The 15,532-nt window shown below is 33.9% G+C and overlaps 3 protein-coding genes across 3 annotated transcripts in view; 2 read left to right on the top strand and 1 right to left on the bottom strand.

Moving 5' to 3' along the window:
* LOC130612607 (plancitoxin-1-like) overlaps nt 1–15,532 on the bottom strand; it is a 54,551-nt gene that overhangs the window by 32,892 nt on the left and 6,127 nt on the right. The window lies entirely within an intron of this gene.
* On the top strand, nt 2,360–5,153 carry LOC130612601 (uncharacterized). The gene is made up of 2 exons (XM_057433941.1): nt 2,360–3,341; nt 3,645–5,153. The coding sequence occupies exons 1-2, from the start codon at nt 3,076–3,078 to the stop codon at nt 4,897–4,899; spliced, it is 1,521 nt and encodes a 506-aa protein (XP_057289924.1). The 5' UTR covers nt 2,360–3,075; the 3' UTR covers nt 4,900–5,153.
* On the top strand, nt 6,779–11,777 carry LOC130612603 (arylsulfatase B-like). Its single transcript, XM_057433943.1, has 7 exons — nt 6,779–7,410; nt 8,214–8,373; nt 8,709–8,800; nt 9,322–9,529; nt 9,743–9,973; nt 10,571–10,712; nt 11,012–11,777. The coding sequence occupies exons 1-7, from the start codon at nt 7,291–7,293 to the stop codon at nt 11,463–11,465; spliced, it is 1,407 nt and encodes a 468-aa protein (XP_057289926.1). The 5' UTR covers nt 6,779–7,290; the 3' UTR covers nt 11,466–11,777.

Consider the following 15,532-nt stretch of genomic DNA (forward strand, 5'->3'; position numbering starts at 1 on the left):
TTCAACGTCGCAAGCAACGTCTTTTCAACGTTGATTCAACGTTGAAGTGCCCACTGGGATGTGTCAAGAGATATCTTTTAACAAACTTTTGGGACAAAATACTAGCTAAAGTATTGAAAAATAAATGGAAATAAATAAGGGAATAAAGTATAGCTAGCTGTACATATAAAAAAAATATATATATATATATATATACAAGAAATCACAACTATAGAACGTATTGTTTATTAGGCAATGAGAAAGAAAACATCACAACACATAAAGTTTATGGTGGGTGTGTTAAAGTAAGTATGCTTCATGCCGAAACAAACTTAAAACGGTTTAGTGAAATTTTCGGAAGTATTGGAACCTCAAATATCGCAATTATGCAAACTAATACTGTTGTAAATGTGAAAGAAAATTAAAGATTTTCCGCCAGATTGCTCAAATAAGCTTTCAGAAAAATGACATTGTAAAGAGCGTTATATCATCACCAAAAACTCATTAATGTCATTTTGTTTTAAACACCTAGTGCTGATATGATGGCCAGTATAATTCCAAATGTTTCTTGCCAAGCGACCAGAACGTCCAAATTTCTGCATATATATACATACATTCAATGGTATTCAATGGTACTTGGTGGACTTATATGGTAGATTTGTTTGATAATGGTGCATAAACTCCTATGACAAGAACAGAGGTTGCTATAATAACCCAAACATCAGATCTTTCTTTGCAACTTCAAGAAGAATTTAATTTTACATGGTCTTTGTTTGTGGTGTGTGAAGTTGCACAATTGAACAATTGCTAGATGTTGTTATGTTTTTAATGTATATACTTGTATAAGTATATACGTACGAGTTTCATCCTCATATAAAAAAACGCTACAGGTCCTGGGATCGAGGTTGTCCAATATTATGTCCCAACAACACAATCTATCATTATTCGTCATTGCAGTAGTTTTATACTGAATCAAAGTGACTTTCTCAAGTTATTATGGCCAGGGAACGTAGAAATAAAAAACGTAAAAAAATATTTTAAATTTAAAGATTTACATTTCAGGCCAAAATATTTGAAAACAGGTCAAATAACTGGCATCATCTCTCCTATTGGTAACAAGGTGCAACCTAGGCCGTCCAAATATAAAGAGCCTAACGAGTCCTAGTTTATAAAAAGAGACAAAACAACAAATAGATATTCTACAGAATCGCTGTAACATGCTTTTATATTCTCTGATAGTGTTTTTTTTTCATCATATTATGTTATTGTATCTATCAAAAAAATTTTCCCGAAATATTTCGCGGGTATTAAATTTTGCGAAATAGCTTGCAGCTTGCAGCCAACTATATATTTCCGGTTTAAAGTTTTGTGCGTAGTGTGGCACGACTTTGGCCCGTGTGACATACAGACAGACAACAGGTATTAGTTATATGGAGTTTATTGTAAGAATTTAGCATCCAAAACAGCACTTGATAAATTAACGCGGAAAAACCAACAGACTCTTACACCAATTAAATTAACGCAGTTGACGGTTAGTAATATAAAAAATGTAAAACTACACAAAGATGCAACGCAACAGAACTTTAAAATAAAAAGAATGAATAAAACAGAGCAAAAACATTTTCAGTCTAGTTTCTTATGAGATTTATTCAGCGAACACGGTAATACACCATACTAATTAAGTGTTTGCTTTTCTCGGGCACACCTCTTTGATGATCTTCATAAATCGTAAATGTAGATTTCATTACCGTCTTACTTTGGTCTAAAATTAAAAACACTTAATTAACCCGCTGAATTCAAAAGTTCTATGATGTTACATAAAGTCTACTTTCGGTAAGGGGAACCTCCAAGGGACCGAAAAAATGATTCCACTTATCGAAGTATCCACTTCCGATCGATAAGTGGAACTTCTATAAAACCGAAAAAAAGTTCCACTTATCGAACTTCTCTTTTATCTGAAATCTCAGGAGACCGAGGAATTTACGAATAATCAAAAGCAGGGGGAGGAGCAAAAGAAAATGCTTTATAGATATTTATGTTTCACATGATGATTTTTAATAGCAATAAAGTTATAAAAAATAATCTTTTATGCAAGCTTGTTTTAAACTTTGTGGCATTTCTAGAGATATATCTTCATCACGGCCATCCTCTTCATCATCCTCTACTTTAATTGACTCCTCTATATTTCAATTGACTCGACGGATAACACATGCTCTGTTGCGGCAACGGTATCATCAAAACTTGCAAACTCTTACGGTGAATGCATTCGAAAAAAGAATGTTTTGATTAAAATGATTCGAACGTACTGTAGATGATTTTTCTTTTGAAAAAGTTCCACTTATATGAATAAATATTGCGCTCAAGAGACCAAAAAAACGGTTCCACTTATCAAAATACCACTTTTTGAGGGTTCCACTTATCCGAATAAAGAGGGGATGTAATCGAATACTCCAATATAATACCACCTTTAATCATAGTAAAACACCCTTCAGGCGCGGATTTAGACTAGGTCAACCCTGTCACGCGACCTAGTAAAAAAATGCCGAGGATTGAAATCGAATTCTGTCGAATTTACCCGGAATCTGAAGATCGAAATATTTCTCCTTGTTTTCTCATAACGCGAATTGGATCAACCTATGTTGACCTGACCTGTGTTAGCCAGTCTTGGCTCTAGGTTATCCCGCGAGGCTTTTACCGTCGACTAGAATCAAACCTATGTGGGCCCGACCTATTTTGAGTCAGAAATTTTGAAGTCAGCCCAGTCTTGGCTCTAGGTTATCCCGCGAGGCTTTTACCGTCGACAAGAATCAAACCTATGTTGGCCTGACCTATTTTTAGTCAGAAATTTTGAAGCCAGCCAGTCTTGGCTCTAGGTTATCCCGTGAGGCTTTCACCATACACTAGAGTCAACCTATCTTGGCCTGACCTATTTTTAGTCAGAAATTTTGAAGCCAGCCAGTCTTGGCTCTAGGTTATCCCGTGAGGCTTTCACCGTTGACTAGAATCAACCTATGTGGGCCTGACCTATTTTTAGTCAGAAAGTTTTAAACAAACCTGTCAAAATTTGTAGCATGTTGGTATAAATATAAGTAAGGCATGCGGAAGATTCTTTCCGTTCTCAACATGGCTTGCAAGAGCTTGAGAGAGCGTGTGGAGTTAGTTTTTGAAAACGAAAATTTTGATGAGCTACCTCAAATTTACGCCGAATTAAATAAAAAGTTTAAATGTAATTCTGTTTTGCCATCTACTGACGTGTTGCAAAAACAACTTACTTTTGGTTTTATCCAAAGAAATTGCCATGCAGAATACTACCTTCCTGCCTATTTGAAAGCAAAGAAGGATGGTTGCGCAATTACGTTGAAGTGAGTTGTTTATGTTTATCTTTTGTTGTTTCTATAATAGCTATGCGTTTTTGTTACTATGACCACTAACTATGCAGCTGAATATTGTCTTAAAAAAGATTATGAATAATCTTTGTTGTTTTAAAATGTGCAAAGGTCATCTCAAATATGTCTTGCTTGTTCAGTTTCTTTTGTTGATGCATTCTTAGTTTATTTATATATTGAGCAAGCTGAATTTCATAAACAAACCTTTAATAGGCAGCAGTTTGGCAAAATGTGTAGTTAAAGTTTTAGAATAGCTAGCAATACCTATTTTTATTACAGGTCTCAGGTCAATGGAAATTGCCTGTACAGTTCTATGGCGTTGTGTTTGTTTGGGAAAAATGTGATGGTTGACGACTTACGAATTCTTGTGTCAGTGGAGCTAATGATGAATGCTAGCTTTTACTGTAAGCATCCTCTATTTTCTTCTATCCTTGCTCTTCCAGAAAGTCTCTTTAAATCTATGGAAGATATTCTCAATATGTCTGTCTGCAATTCTGCATTTAACACAGACAAAAAACAAGAAGACTTAGTTAAGGAGGTAGCCATTTTAAATTTAGTAGATCGGAAATATTGTTCCTTTCTTGCTATGCTTGCTCTGTCATCTGTCACAAACAGGAATATATTTTCTTATTACCCAGATTATGGATGCAAAAAAGCTCAAATGTTGTTTAACCAATTAATAGAGCCTAGACAACCAAGCTCTGCTTTTGCTATTCACATTTTGTTTTGCTATGAGGGCTTACTTCCATCCAGAGAAAATTTTGCACCTAATCATTTCGTTCCAATTATTTTTAAGCAGATACGTAAACGCAAGTCAGGTTCAGCTGCGGACACAAAAGTTTTATCTCCTCCTGTGAAAAGGCAAACAAGGTTTTTTCCGGATGCACAGGCAACAGGGAAATTATCTCTTGTAAAACCTGTGATTAAAGATAAACAGTTTAATTTCTTTCCTAATAAAGCTTCCTTTAACAATAAACTAACTGAAGATTATAAAGATAGTAACAATAATAGCACATCTGCTGAAGATTTTAATAACAATGACAAAGCTTTAAATGATATTTCCTTTGCTACTGTTTTAAATTTTAAACATCAATATGACGTTGCCTCTTTCCTTTCTAAAGTTTCAGGTCTAAATGATAAAGGTGTACACAACCTAATCACCAATGTTTTTGTGCCCGATAAATCTTTTATTTTTCCTAAAAAAAGTGGGCGTTTCTTTCGGCATGAATGGCTAAAGACCTTTTTATGGCTTAAATATTCACCAACTTTGGATGGAGCATTTTGTTTGCCATGTATCCTTTTTGGTCACAAGGTTGCTAACAAAACTTCTAAGTTACAGAAATTGCTTTCTCAACCTTTTCGACATTGGCCAGCTGCCAAAAACTTTTTTAAACAACATGAAACATCAAAAAATGGTTTACATATTCAAACCAGCCTAACTTTTAGTGCATTTGTGAAGAATTTTTTAGGAGAAACTCAACCAATCAGTGTAATCATAGATTCCAACTACAAAAAACAGGTTGCTGATAATTGAAAGTTCTTAACACCAATTGTTGACACCATAATTTTATGTGGTCGTGTTTGTATTCCTCTTCGTGGCCACAGGGATGATAGTAAATATCATCCTGAAGTTGGAAATTTTTCAACTGGTTCAACTGGCAATTTTATTGATCTTTTAAATTACAGAGTACGTGGTGGAGACACAACCCTTGAAAATCATCTTCTAAAATGTAATAAGAATTCTTCTTATATTTCTAAAACTTCACAGAATGAAATAATTAATTGTTGTGCAGATATAGTTTTTTACGATTATAGCTGATGAAGCATCAGATACATCCAATAAAGAGCAGTTATCATTAGTTTTACGCTATGTAGATAGCAATTTTGACATTAAAGAAGATTTCATTCGATTTCTTCACTGTAAGGAAGGTTTATCTGGAAGTGCTCTTGCTTCCATTATTCTCAAAGCTCTAAGTGATGACCTAGTTCTAAATGTTCAAGACTGTAGAGGCCAGGGTTATGATGGGGCTGGCGCTGTGGCTGGTAGAATTAATGGTCTTTCTGCTCATATTTTGAGAATCAACAGGAAGGCTATTTATACTCATTGTCATAGTCATCGCCTCAACCTCTGTATATGTGCCTCTTGTTCAGTCCAAACAATTAGAAATGTGCTTGATAACATAAAAGAGATTTCCTATTTTTTTAATTTTTCCCAAGTAAGGGAAGACATGTTTGTGAAAAATATTAAATTGTATGCTCCTGATTCCTTAAAAAATAAGCTTAAGGATGTTTGTCGCACAATTTTACGTGGTGGTGATGAAGGTGATGATAACGTTATGAATCCAATTACCTTCTTTTTAGTTTTTTTCATTTACCTTCTTACAGTAGTTATATACAGTACATTTGTTTTTGCGATGATGTGACAAAACAGCAAGCTGCAATGATAATACTTAACCCTCTGCAAATTTTACAATCATCATACGATGATGTAACAAAACAGCAAGCTGTAATGATAATACTCAACCCTCTGAAAATTTTACAATCATCATACGATGATGTGACAAAACAGCTAGCTGCAATGATAATTAATTCCTGTGCGTGCAGTTGACAGAGCCATTTCTTTACTTCCACTTTAACAATAACTTCTTTCTATAAATAAATTTTCCTTATTCCGGGCTCGGCCTGACTCCAGCCGACAGTACCTGGTTTCCGGAGCGGCATTATGACTGTCCATGTCGGGCTTAACGAACTATATTTTCATTCTATTTTTCGTTTGTCCTAGGCATGCTGACGAGCCCTGACATTGGGCGAAACAGTCTAAAAATGATTTATGCTAACGAAATACATTTAAGTTGTCATTCTTTTTCTATTTGAAGTGTTTATGCTGAGCTGCGGCGTTTATGAGAATGTTTCGTTTCTGTTATCAAGGTCTAAAACGTCTGCATACGAGGTTGTTTTTTGTCCCCGTTTAAGCCTATTTCAGGGTTCGCAAAGCCCGTTTTAGCGAAAGCTTCTGGGGCTCCGCCCCTGACCCCGCTTGGGGGGCTTACAGCGCCCCCCAAGACCCCCAGCTGTATATTCAAATTTTCTTAGTAGGTCATGATGCTGCGCATCATGACCTACAAAGAAAATTTGCTAGATCCGCCCCTGCCCTTTAAGTAAAATTTATTTAATTCATGCTCAAATGTGGGCAAGGATACACGAAATAGACGTGCAGGAAATATGTAGGACGGGCTATCCCAATAGGATTTTTTATGGGCTATCGATTAGTAGTTGTTAAATAAAAGTACTGACAAAAGAAAGTAAATGTTCATTTGATGTAAGAACATATTTAAGAACATTTAAGCCTAAAATGTCGAATTTCTGAGAATCACGAGGCTCAAACAAAAAATACGATATCAAAAGAAGTGTGGATTTGTGTTTTTTGAACATATTTTGAAAAAAAAAACACACGCGTTCTAGTTATAATACTCACTGTTCTCATGATAAATAAAAGGAGATCAAATTATGAACAGAAAAAACAATGACATTTACTGATCTTTTAGACAGAAAGTTTAAAGAGAACACAGGTACCGCATTCGCGTTCGAATGTAACTTTCAAGAACCAATGAGAAGGCAGTAAGAGCTACCATTATGTATGATTGAGCAAACGATCGCTTAGTCTTTGTTGAAGAAGTGCATTATATTCTGCATGGATTTTTGATTTGAAATTCGAATTGTAGTAGCGAACAAATCTAAAAAATTATATCGCTACTGGCTTTAAAAAAAATGGAAATTTTATGGTCTTGATATACTAAATTGATATTGGGATGCTAAATATGCTTGAAATAGAAAGTAACAAGATAAATTGAAGAATTATCGTCACCTGTTTTTGCTGTTTCCTATTGTTTAGTTGCAAATACTTTCTGGATAAGCAGTGCAAAGAATGGCGTGGAGCTTACTGTCATGTTTATCTGTTGTCTTGATAATACTCAAATTTGTAGTTGGTGAAGAAGTTGTCAAACCTCCTCATCCCCATATAATTTTCGTCACCATGAGAGATATGGTAGGTTCAGCTTCGCTGGCATATTTCATTATGTCATTGTTGTATATATGGATATTTAGTAACTATTTAAGAAAAAGTACACTTATTAATACGTACTAAATCTCTATGGAAAAAAGTTTGCAACGATCTTTTTGATAAAACAATGTTATTCACTTATTCCTGGCTTATTTGTAGCTTATAAAATTAAATAGCGTTATTAGATGTAATTTTCTTTAATTTCTGGTTGTTATTGACCTAACAGTTTTCAGAAAAAATTGGTTGGGACTAAAATTTTCTAAGAGGATAATTATAAAGGTTATAAAAAAAGGTTTTGTATGAGCCATTAAGTTTCTGCAGCGTAAACAGAATAAACTTTTTTTCGTTAATTTTATTTAGTTTAATTTGTCGGGTAGGATCATACGACGAACGAAATATTACCAAAAAAACAAGAGCAACAATAAGATTTGGAAAATTGCAAAATTTATTTCGCTAAGTGAGATCTGGTTGGTGCAGAGGCACAACTGTTGTATGATTGCACGCTACAAGGAGTAATTCACCACTCAAAATGGCGCATGTAGTATGCACCAACGACATTAATTATGCTTTGATGTAAACGCATGGTCGCTCAGATATATAATCGCTGTTATGTTTCTAAATAAATAATTAACACAAATTATAACAAGATATATAAATAAATTATAATAATATTCGAGATTGTACAATTCTAAAATTTGAAATAAAAATTAATTTTTTAAAATAAGGATGCACTGTGTAAGTGTAAGTAAAAAGTAAAATTTTAGTGAATTTTACCTACTTCTTTTAAGGGTTGGGATGATGTTAGTTTCCATGGTAATCCAGAAATTCCAACACCTAATATTGACAGAATTGCTAACCATGGTGTTATCTTGCAACAATATTACACCACTCCTAACTGTGAAGAGTCCGTATCCACATTCAGGACCGGGAAGCATCCCATTCATTACCGTAAGTAAAAATGCAGATTGGTTTAATTGCACGCAATCAATTACGTAAGGCGTTTTTACAACCTCCTTCCCAACCTCTCAAACAAAATCGACACTGCCTTAAGAAATTCTTATAAATAAAACAAACCCCAGATATAACGAACCCCCGATATAACGAACCCTCGATTTAGCAAACCAATTTTTTGAGAGTCTACTATATATTAATTTCTAAGCAAGTAACAGTCCTACAATAATGAAAAATGCGAAGATAACTGAATGTGAGGTTGCAGGCAATGGGGACTTTAGGAATTGGCCATTATCACAAGTTGCATTAAGCCATTTACTATTGATTTTTAGGTACACCTGAACCAGGAGAAGCTTCTCGAGTAACGTACGACATTTGGAACTATTTAGACATCCAAAGTTACGTGATACGAGAAGTGGGAGTGGTAAGGCGATTTACAAACGACAACTTCGTACCTTGTCAGCGTCTTGGTGTAATAATATAGAATGAGGGTCAAAGATTCAGGCCTACAATTAACCGTTCTATTTTTTTTCATTTGATACATTACATGGGTGAAGTCTTCTTCCGGTGAAAATTCTGTCCTTATAGTCAGACTTACTTTCTGCTTCTTTTGATGAGCATGTCATATTTTTATACTGAAAATGCTCAGTTTAACGCCCACGCTCAATCACGCGTATCTTTTATCGACTTATCTCTATCCACTTTCATTATTCGTTTTGATGTAACTTCTCGATCTCTCGATTAAGCGTAACTGGGAAGCATGGTCGTCCCTGATTTTTGAGTTTTAAAAGAGTTAGCTAATTGTCTCAATTCGTGCGTTTTGAAAGACAGAAATCGTAAAACTTAGTAACAAATAAATGGTCGTTAGAGCAACTTACATTGAATAATATATTAATATAATATTAATAATATAATGAAAAATAATATTAAATTATTATTTTCCAGATTGATTGCGAGGATACGAACATACCTTTCTATCCCTGGGATGTGATACAGAAATCGGAACTCATATTAAAAGAACACGATCAAGCTAATCCATTATTTTTGCAAGTAAACTTCCCGCAGCTACACGCTGATTATCCGCAGCAGGTTCCGGACGAGTATCTGGAAAAAGCAAAGCACATCCCTTTTGAAGCAAGAAGAATATATGCAGGTATGATAAATTTAAAGAAAGATGCATGTTAGAGTAAAAATGGTTATTTTGCGACAGGAATAGTATCTTTTACGATTTTATGTCATGGCGCGCAAACATAGATTTCTTGAATATTGCTATTATCCAAAAGTCACCTTAATTTTTAAGAAAAATTACATATCTTCTACTTTTATGTGATTTGATTAAATTTTTACAATATTCGTCTTTGTTCAGGGTTAATCATGCAATTAGACCGAGCAGTAGGACACCTAATCCGGATACTTTACGATACCGGTGTCTTACGAAACGCAATATTAATCTTTACTACGCTGACTGGTGGTACAAAAGGAAACAACCTTTACACTTGGCCATCTACATATCCGTTTCGGGGAAGCAACGGAACGTTATGGGAAGGAGGATCAAGGGGGTTAAGTTTTGTGTACAGTAATCGCATTCAAAGAAGAGGTAGGTTTGTTGTAGCAAAACAGAAACACATACGTTAACGGCAAAAATTTTCTACATCAGGTTTTTAGTCAGCAAAAATAAAAAACGCAAAAAAATCCTTTTTTCTGAAAACGGAGAAGTTTTTTTTTGCGTCTTTATACTATATTTTGTAATCTGACGAAACATTAAAATACGAAGCATGGATATCGTTTTTTTGTTTTGTAATTTAAATTCAACTAATTAAATATACATTGCATGTTTGTTTATTGTCCATTTTCGTTCCAAATGTAGTGCTTGTTTTGAAAAAAAAAATTGTTTCCATCAATTATTCCAAAAATTAGCGGGCCAAATAAAATTTAGTCATTAATAAATGACTAAAATTTGTGTAAGCGACTGAAAATTTAAATGAAAACTTGAAAATGATTTTTTTACCGATACGGTATATTAAATTATAAATCGCGAAATTATAAAATCTCGAAATTTTCTAGCTTCTTACTTCCTGTTGCATTTTAAGTTATCTAACAGTTGATATCAATTTGAAACTGAGTTGTGTATTTAACGCCATTAAAAGATAAAAAGAAAGTATTTTTCTGACTTGTATAGTTGTGTTCGTTTCAGGTCGAGTTTCGTATGGTCTAGTTCATATGGTGGACTGGCTACCCACAATATTTCGCCTCGCAGGAGGAAATCCAGAACATGTTGTTGAAAGTGACGGCATGGACATTTGGGATTCCATCAACACTGACGATTACTCACCTAGGTATGTAGCGATTTTACTTCTAAAAACTGCATCATGGTTTACCGTGTTTTCTATTTAAATTTTATGTTGTAAGAAAATAATTATTGGTAAAGTTCAAATTTAGCCTTTTAAGAACATTTGATCACAAATACTAGAAACACTATAATACTATACAGTATTTTGCTAGCTCTGCACCTGTGTCTACCATTTACCTATTGATGTATTAGTGTCACTTGGCGGAAAAGCTAAGGTACTATTATTGTTAAAGTCACGCCACTTTCGACGGGTTTATCAATGAGTTTTCTTTTTTCTGCATTTAGGATGGAAATTTTGTATGGTATTTACGACAACAAAGCCGCAGTTCGAGTCGGCGATTTTAAACTTATTACTGGGGAGACATACACTCCTCCTGCTCAAAGACCTTTAGCTAGAGGTGAAATGGATACCTTAATGAAACCAGTAACTGTTTGGGATAGCGAGATAGAATGTGCAAATTATCCTGATGCAATTGGCTGTTGGCCAGATATTTCGCCTTGTTTATTCAATGTACGCTTTGATCCGTGTGAGAAAAACAATGTTGCTTATTTCATGCCACAAACAGTAGAAGCGCTTGCGTATAGTATGAACAAATATAACGAATCTGCTGTATACAGATCAAAAAGAGACATACCTGAAAATGGTAATGATAAACGAGTTACTAGAGCTCAAAAAAGAACTATAAGAAAACTACAGAGAAGCATAAAAACATTAGATAGAAACAAAATAAGAAAATAAATTTAGAATAGAGAAAATAAAATCTGTCGTTACACGTGAGAAATACTGTTATAAAGAAGATACAAACCAGTTGACCAATAAAAGATTATATAATTGAATTGTGTGCTTGCAGGCACTTGGCAAAATGTTTTTTTTGTTTATCAAGGCATGGACAAGAGAAAAGATACCAACATCAAAATGGGTTCTGTGTAGCTTTATTAGAATGATTGTCCTCATCAAAAAACTTTTAAATACTATCTTCTAAATTTTTAGTTAAACACAATGTATATAAAATATTTGGAAATAAATATATGAATGGAAAAAATGCAGTAATTTGGGATTGAAAATTTGTCAAAATTTTGCCAGCAACACAGGACACTTCTCTACAACGGACACTTTTCTTAGAAACGGATAGAATGACGGTAAAAGTCTCAGCGGACATTTTATAACGAACAACTCCCGAATATTATGTTTCGCAAATGTTATTTAAAGGTCCCAATGACCTCTCTATAACGTGCTACCAATTTTATTAGTCGTGCCTTGATTATTTGTCTCTTTCGTGGCCACACCCGCATTTATTAAAAATCTATCGCACATTTTATTTTCAACATCGTGCTTTCCGCCAATCAACACAAGTAAGAAATGAAACACTCATATTTTTCAGCGCAGCAAGATTGAGAATATACAAACGAGTTGAACATTTTCTTGACTAAAGAAATATTTTGAGGTTTGCAGAATAAATATCTCTGAAAGTTCACAGTTGAAACTGTAAAAGCTTTTTTCATTGATATTATGAAAAAAAAGAAGCCAGTGAAAGAGTTTTCCAAGACGGCCATTAGCTATTTTCCCTAATAAAAACGTACGGGAATGTAGCATTCTGGTTAGCTTGGTTGGTTACTCAAAGGCGCAATCGGTTTGCGAAAATAAGTTGCGATTCAGCCATTTCATCAGCGGGGAGGCTAAATATTAAAGAACTGTGTAAGGGCGCGGAACGCCCGCAATCAATTTAACTCTGATTACAATAGACGTCCGTTAATTCGAATGCCGCTTAATTCGAACATTCCGTTATTTCAAACAAATTACCAAGTCCCTTGAGTTTGGTTTAATAAAGTCTTATGTTTTGAGCTGCTTAATTCGAACTCCGCTAATTCGAACATTTCGCTAATTCGAACAATTTTTTAGTCCCAAAGATGCATTATGCTCGTTAATTCGAAATTTTGTGTATCGATAAATAAAATCTTAAGGGAAAATAAAAAAAACGTTTTCATTTTTATTGCATCAATGGTGGTAAAATTTCTTTTAATTTATCAATTAAATGAAGTTTACAAGGAATTTGGAGACTTGCCCATCACCAAGCAAACAACGTTAAAAAGATTTTTATAAAAAGTTGTAATAAAGTTATAATATCATAAAACATTTAAACACTTACAAATTTTTTCTTTTTTCTGAACTTCTAATAATTTTAAAAAACGATATAAATCAAAAATCGTTGTTTTTATTGCTTTTTGTTTCATTTAGGTTTCATAAAAGCAGTGTTTATAAATTTGAACGCATTTTTCTACTAATTTCATATTTCAGTAATACGCCGTAGAACTTCCTGCCGAAACGGCTGGGTTTTTTTAAATTAAAATACACTGTTCAAGCACAACGCAGAAAATTAACCACCTGTTTCGCTTTTTACATTGTTTTCTTTGTTGTATGGTAAGTTGGTTCATATAATTCAGTATGATGTGCAACTTGGTCAAGACGAAGATCATGAAGTACACTTCCTGTATGTACTAGATATAAAAAGCTGCTTCATTCAAACATTTCGCTAATTCGAACATTTTTAAGTTCCAAGGCTACATTATGCTCGGTAATTCGAACTTTTGGGTATCGATAAATAAAATCTTATAAGAAAATAAAAATTTCTTTTAATTTATCAGTTAAATTGGCATTTTCAATAAAATGCAGTTTACAAGGTTGGTCGCATTTTTCGCAATTGACCAGCATTATGCGCAAACAAGGTTAAAAGATTTTTATAAAAAGTAGTAAAGTTGTAATAAAGTTATATTAGCATAAAACCTTTAAACACTTAATAATTTTTTTGTTTTTTCTGAACTTCCAATAATCCGAACATTCGTTAATTCGAACAAATAATTTAGTCCCTTGCATGTTCGAATTAACGGACGTCTACTGTATATAAGTAAAATCGAAAGAAGATCTAATACTAATACTAAATATAAGTAAATTTCTTGCGCACATGTGAGCTAAAGAAAACCTCAAGTATGGAGAGAATTCTTACGTAAGATTTTTCATACGTAAAAATTAATGTACATGTGAATGTGGCCATAAGCCGAACTCACGTAAAATTATTTTATTTATTTTTTATTGATTTGGTTCATTTAATTTGGCAGCAATCAAAATATATCATGTTTTATCAACTGTTCTTGTTGTGTTATGACGGAACCCTCACCGTCGTCAAACAAAAACAAGTGGAGCAAGTATTAAAAAGAGCGTGTCTGCCTGTTTTAAAAAGAACTGTTTATTTAAAAACACAGTCGAGGGCTTTTTTTTGTTATACAAAGACACTTAAAGTAAAGTTTGTCTGTGTTTTAATTGAGATTTTTAGATTTTGGACATTTGAAAATAGCATCGATGCTATTAACAAAGATTTTTGATCGCTAGAAATTCTACGAAAGCACTAAGTGACTTCGTAAGGGTTTAAGTACTTCCCGTTAAGAATGTCACATGTACGTAAAGATTTTACGTAACGTAAGAGAATAAATGACCGCCAGCCATTCCGTAAGCCTTACGTAGAAATTAGGTACATGTGAATGCAACTGAGGGGAATTATTCCGTTATAAAGTTGTGTTGTAAGTTTCAAGTTTAGAGAATAGTCCTATCAAGAGTTCTTATATTTTCTAAAGTATAGAGATTTCATGGGGATTTTTAAGGGTAGTTTCAAGTAATAGCCAATATCAAGGCCTCTGAGAGGTATGGGACCTAGAAATTTAGGATGCAGATGTCTAAAAGATAAATATTAAAACTCGGTGAGTATCATAGCCATTCAACATGGGATCAAGGAGTTATTAAAGAAAACCGTCGGTGCCCCTCCCCCTCCGGACCGAATCGGGTTAAAATATGACGAAAAAAAACAAAAATACGTTATCGATAGAAAAAACTAAATCATAAGTCTGTGGAAAATTATGAAATATAAAGCACTAATTGGTTAAGAGAAAACATTATTGCGTCCTGCATTAAAGGGCTACAAAACGGACTGTTGATTTTTGACTTAAGTGAGTTACACGAAAGTCCAGTTAATTGCGGTAAAAAAATTTGTGAGCTTTGAGAACAAAAACAACACCTAAAATCATCTTAATTATCACATTGGACATCCAAATATAACTAAAAATGACAGAAAATTTTAATACATGTATTTGATATTCATAATTTTAGTTGATGTAAGCATTTACCATGCCAATAAATTAGGCTTTGTGACGAAATAAACTTTAAAAGTTTTTTGTTGAGGCTACCTAGCTATATTATTCTAAATTTTGCATGGACACATACAGCTATGACTTTAAAATCTTTACCTTCTTAAAGCTACCAAAATAACATATTTTAACAAATACAGTTCCTCGTGTTATCCTTTTTTCCTTGTCAAAACAAACTTTCGATTTGCTGGTATGTGATATATTACAGACCGTGGCTCATTTTACCGCCAAAAAGGAGACTTAAAGGGAATGACCCTTTTTTTAGAAAATAGGAATAAAAAGTAGCAAACTCATCATGACAAAAGTAATTGTTCATAAAGGGGTTTTCTACACAGTTGTGAAGTGCTTATAATTTCTTGTACTTGACCTTTAAAGTGGTCTCTTTTTACACAGCTTTATTCAGAATGTGGGAGGATGGAGAGTGACGTCCATGTCGGAGACCTTGCTTAGCGCCTTTAATCAATTAAATACAACTTCGCTATCGCCTATGACTCGTTGGACTCGCGCGAAAAACATCGAACATGTGTCGTAATGGTCCCGTGTCACGTGACTTTGATGTGTGTACAAACCGGGGGAAGCGTTCTAACACTGAAGAAGAAAGACACACAGCCG

This window comes from Hydractinia symbiolongicarpus, chromosome 10, assembly GCF_029227915.1.
Source record: "Hydractinia symbiolongicarpus strain clone_291-10 chromosome 10, HSymV2.1, whole genome shotgun sequence".
Lineage (NCBI taxonomy): Eukaryota > Metazoa > Cnidaria > Hydrozoa > Anthoathecata > Hydractiniidae > Hydractinia > Hydractinia symbiolongicarpus.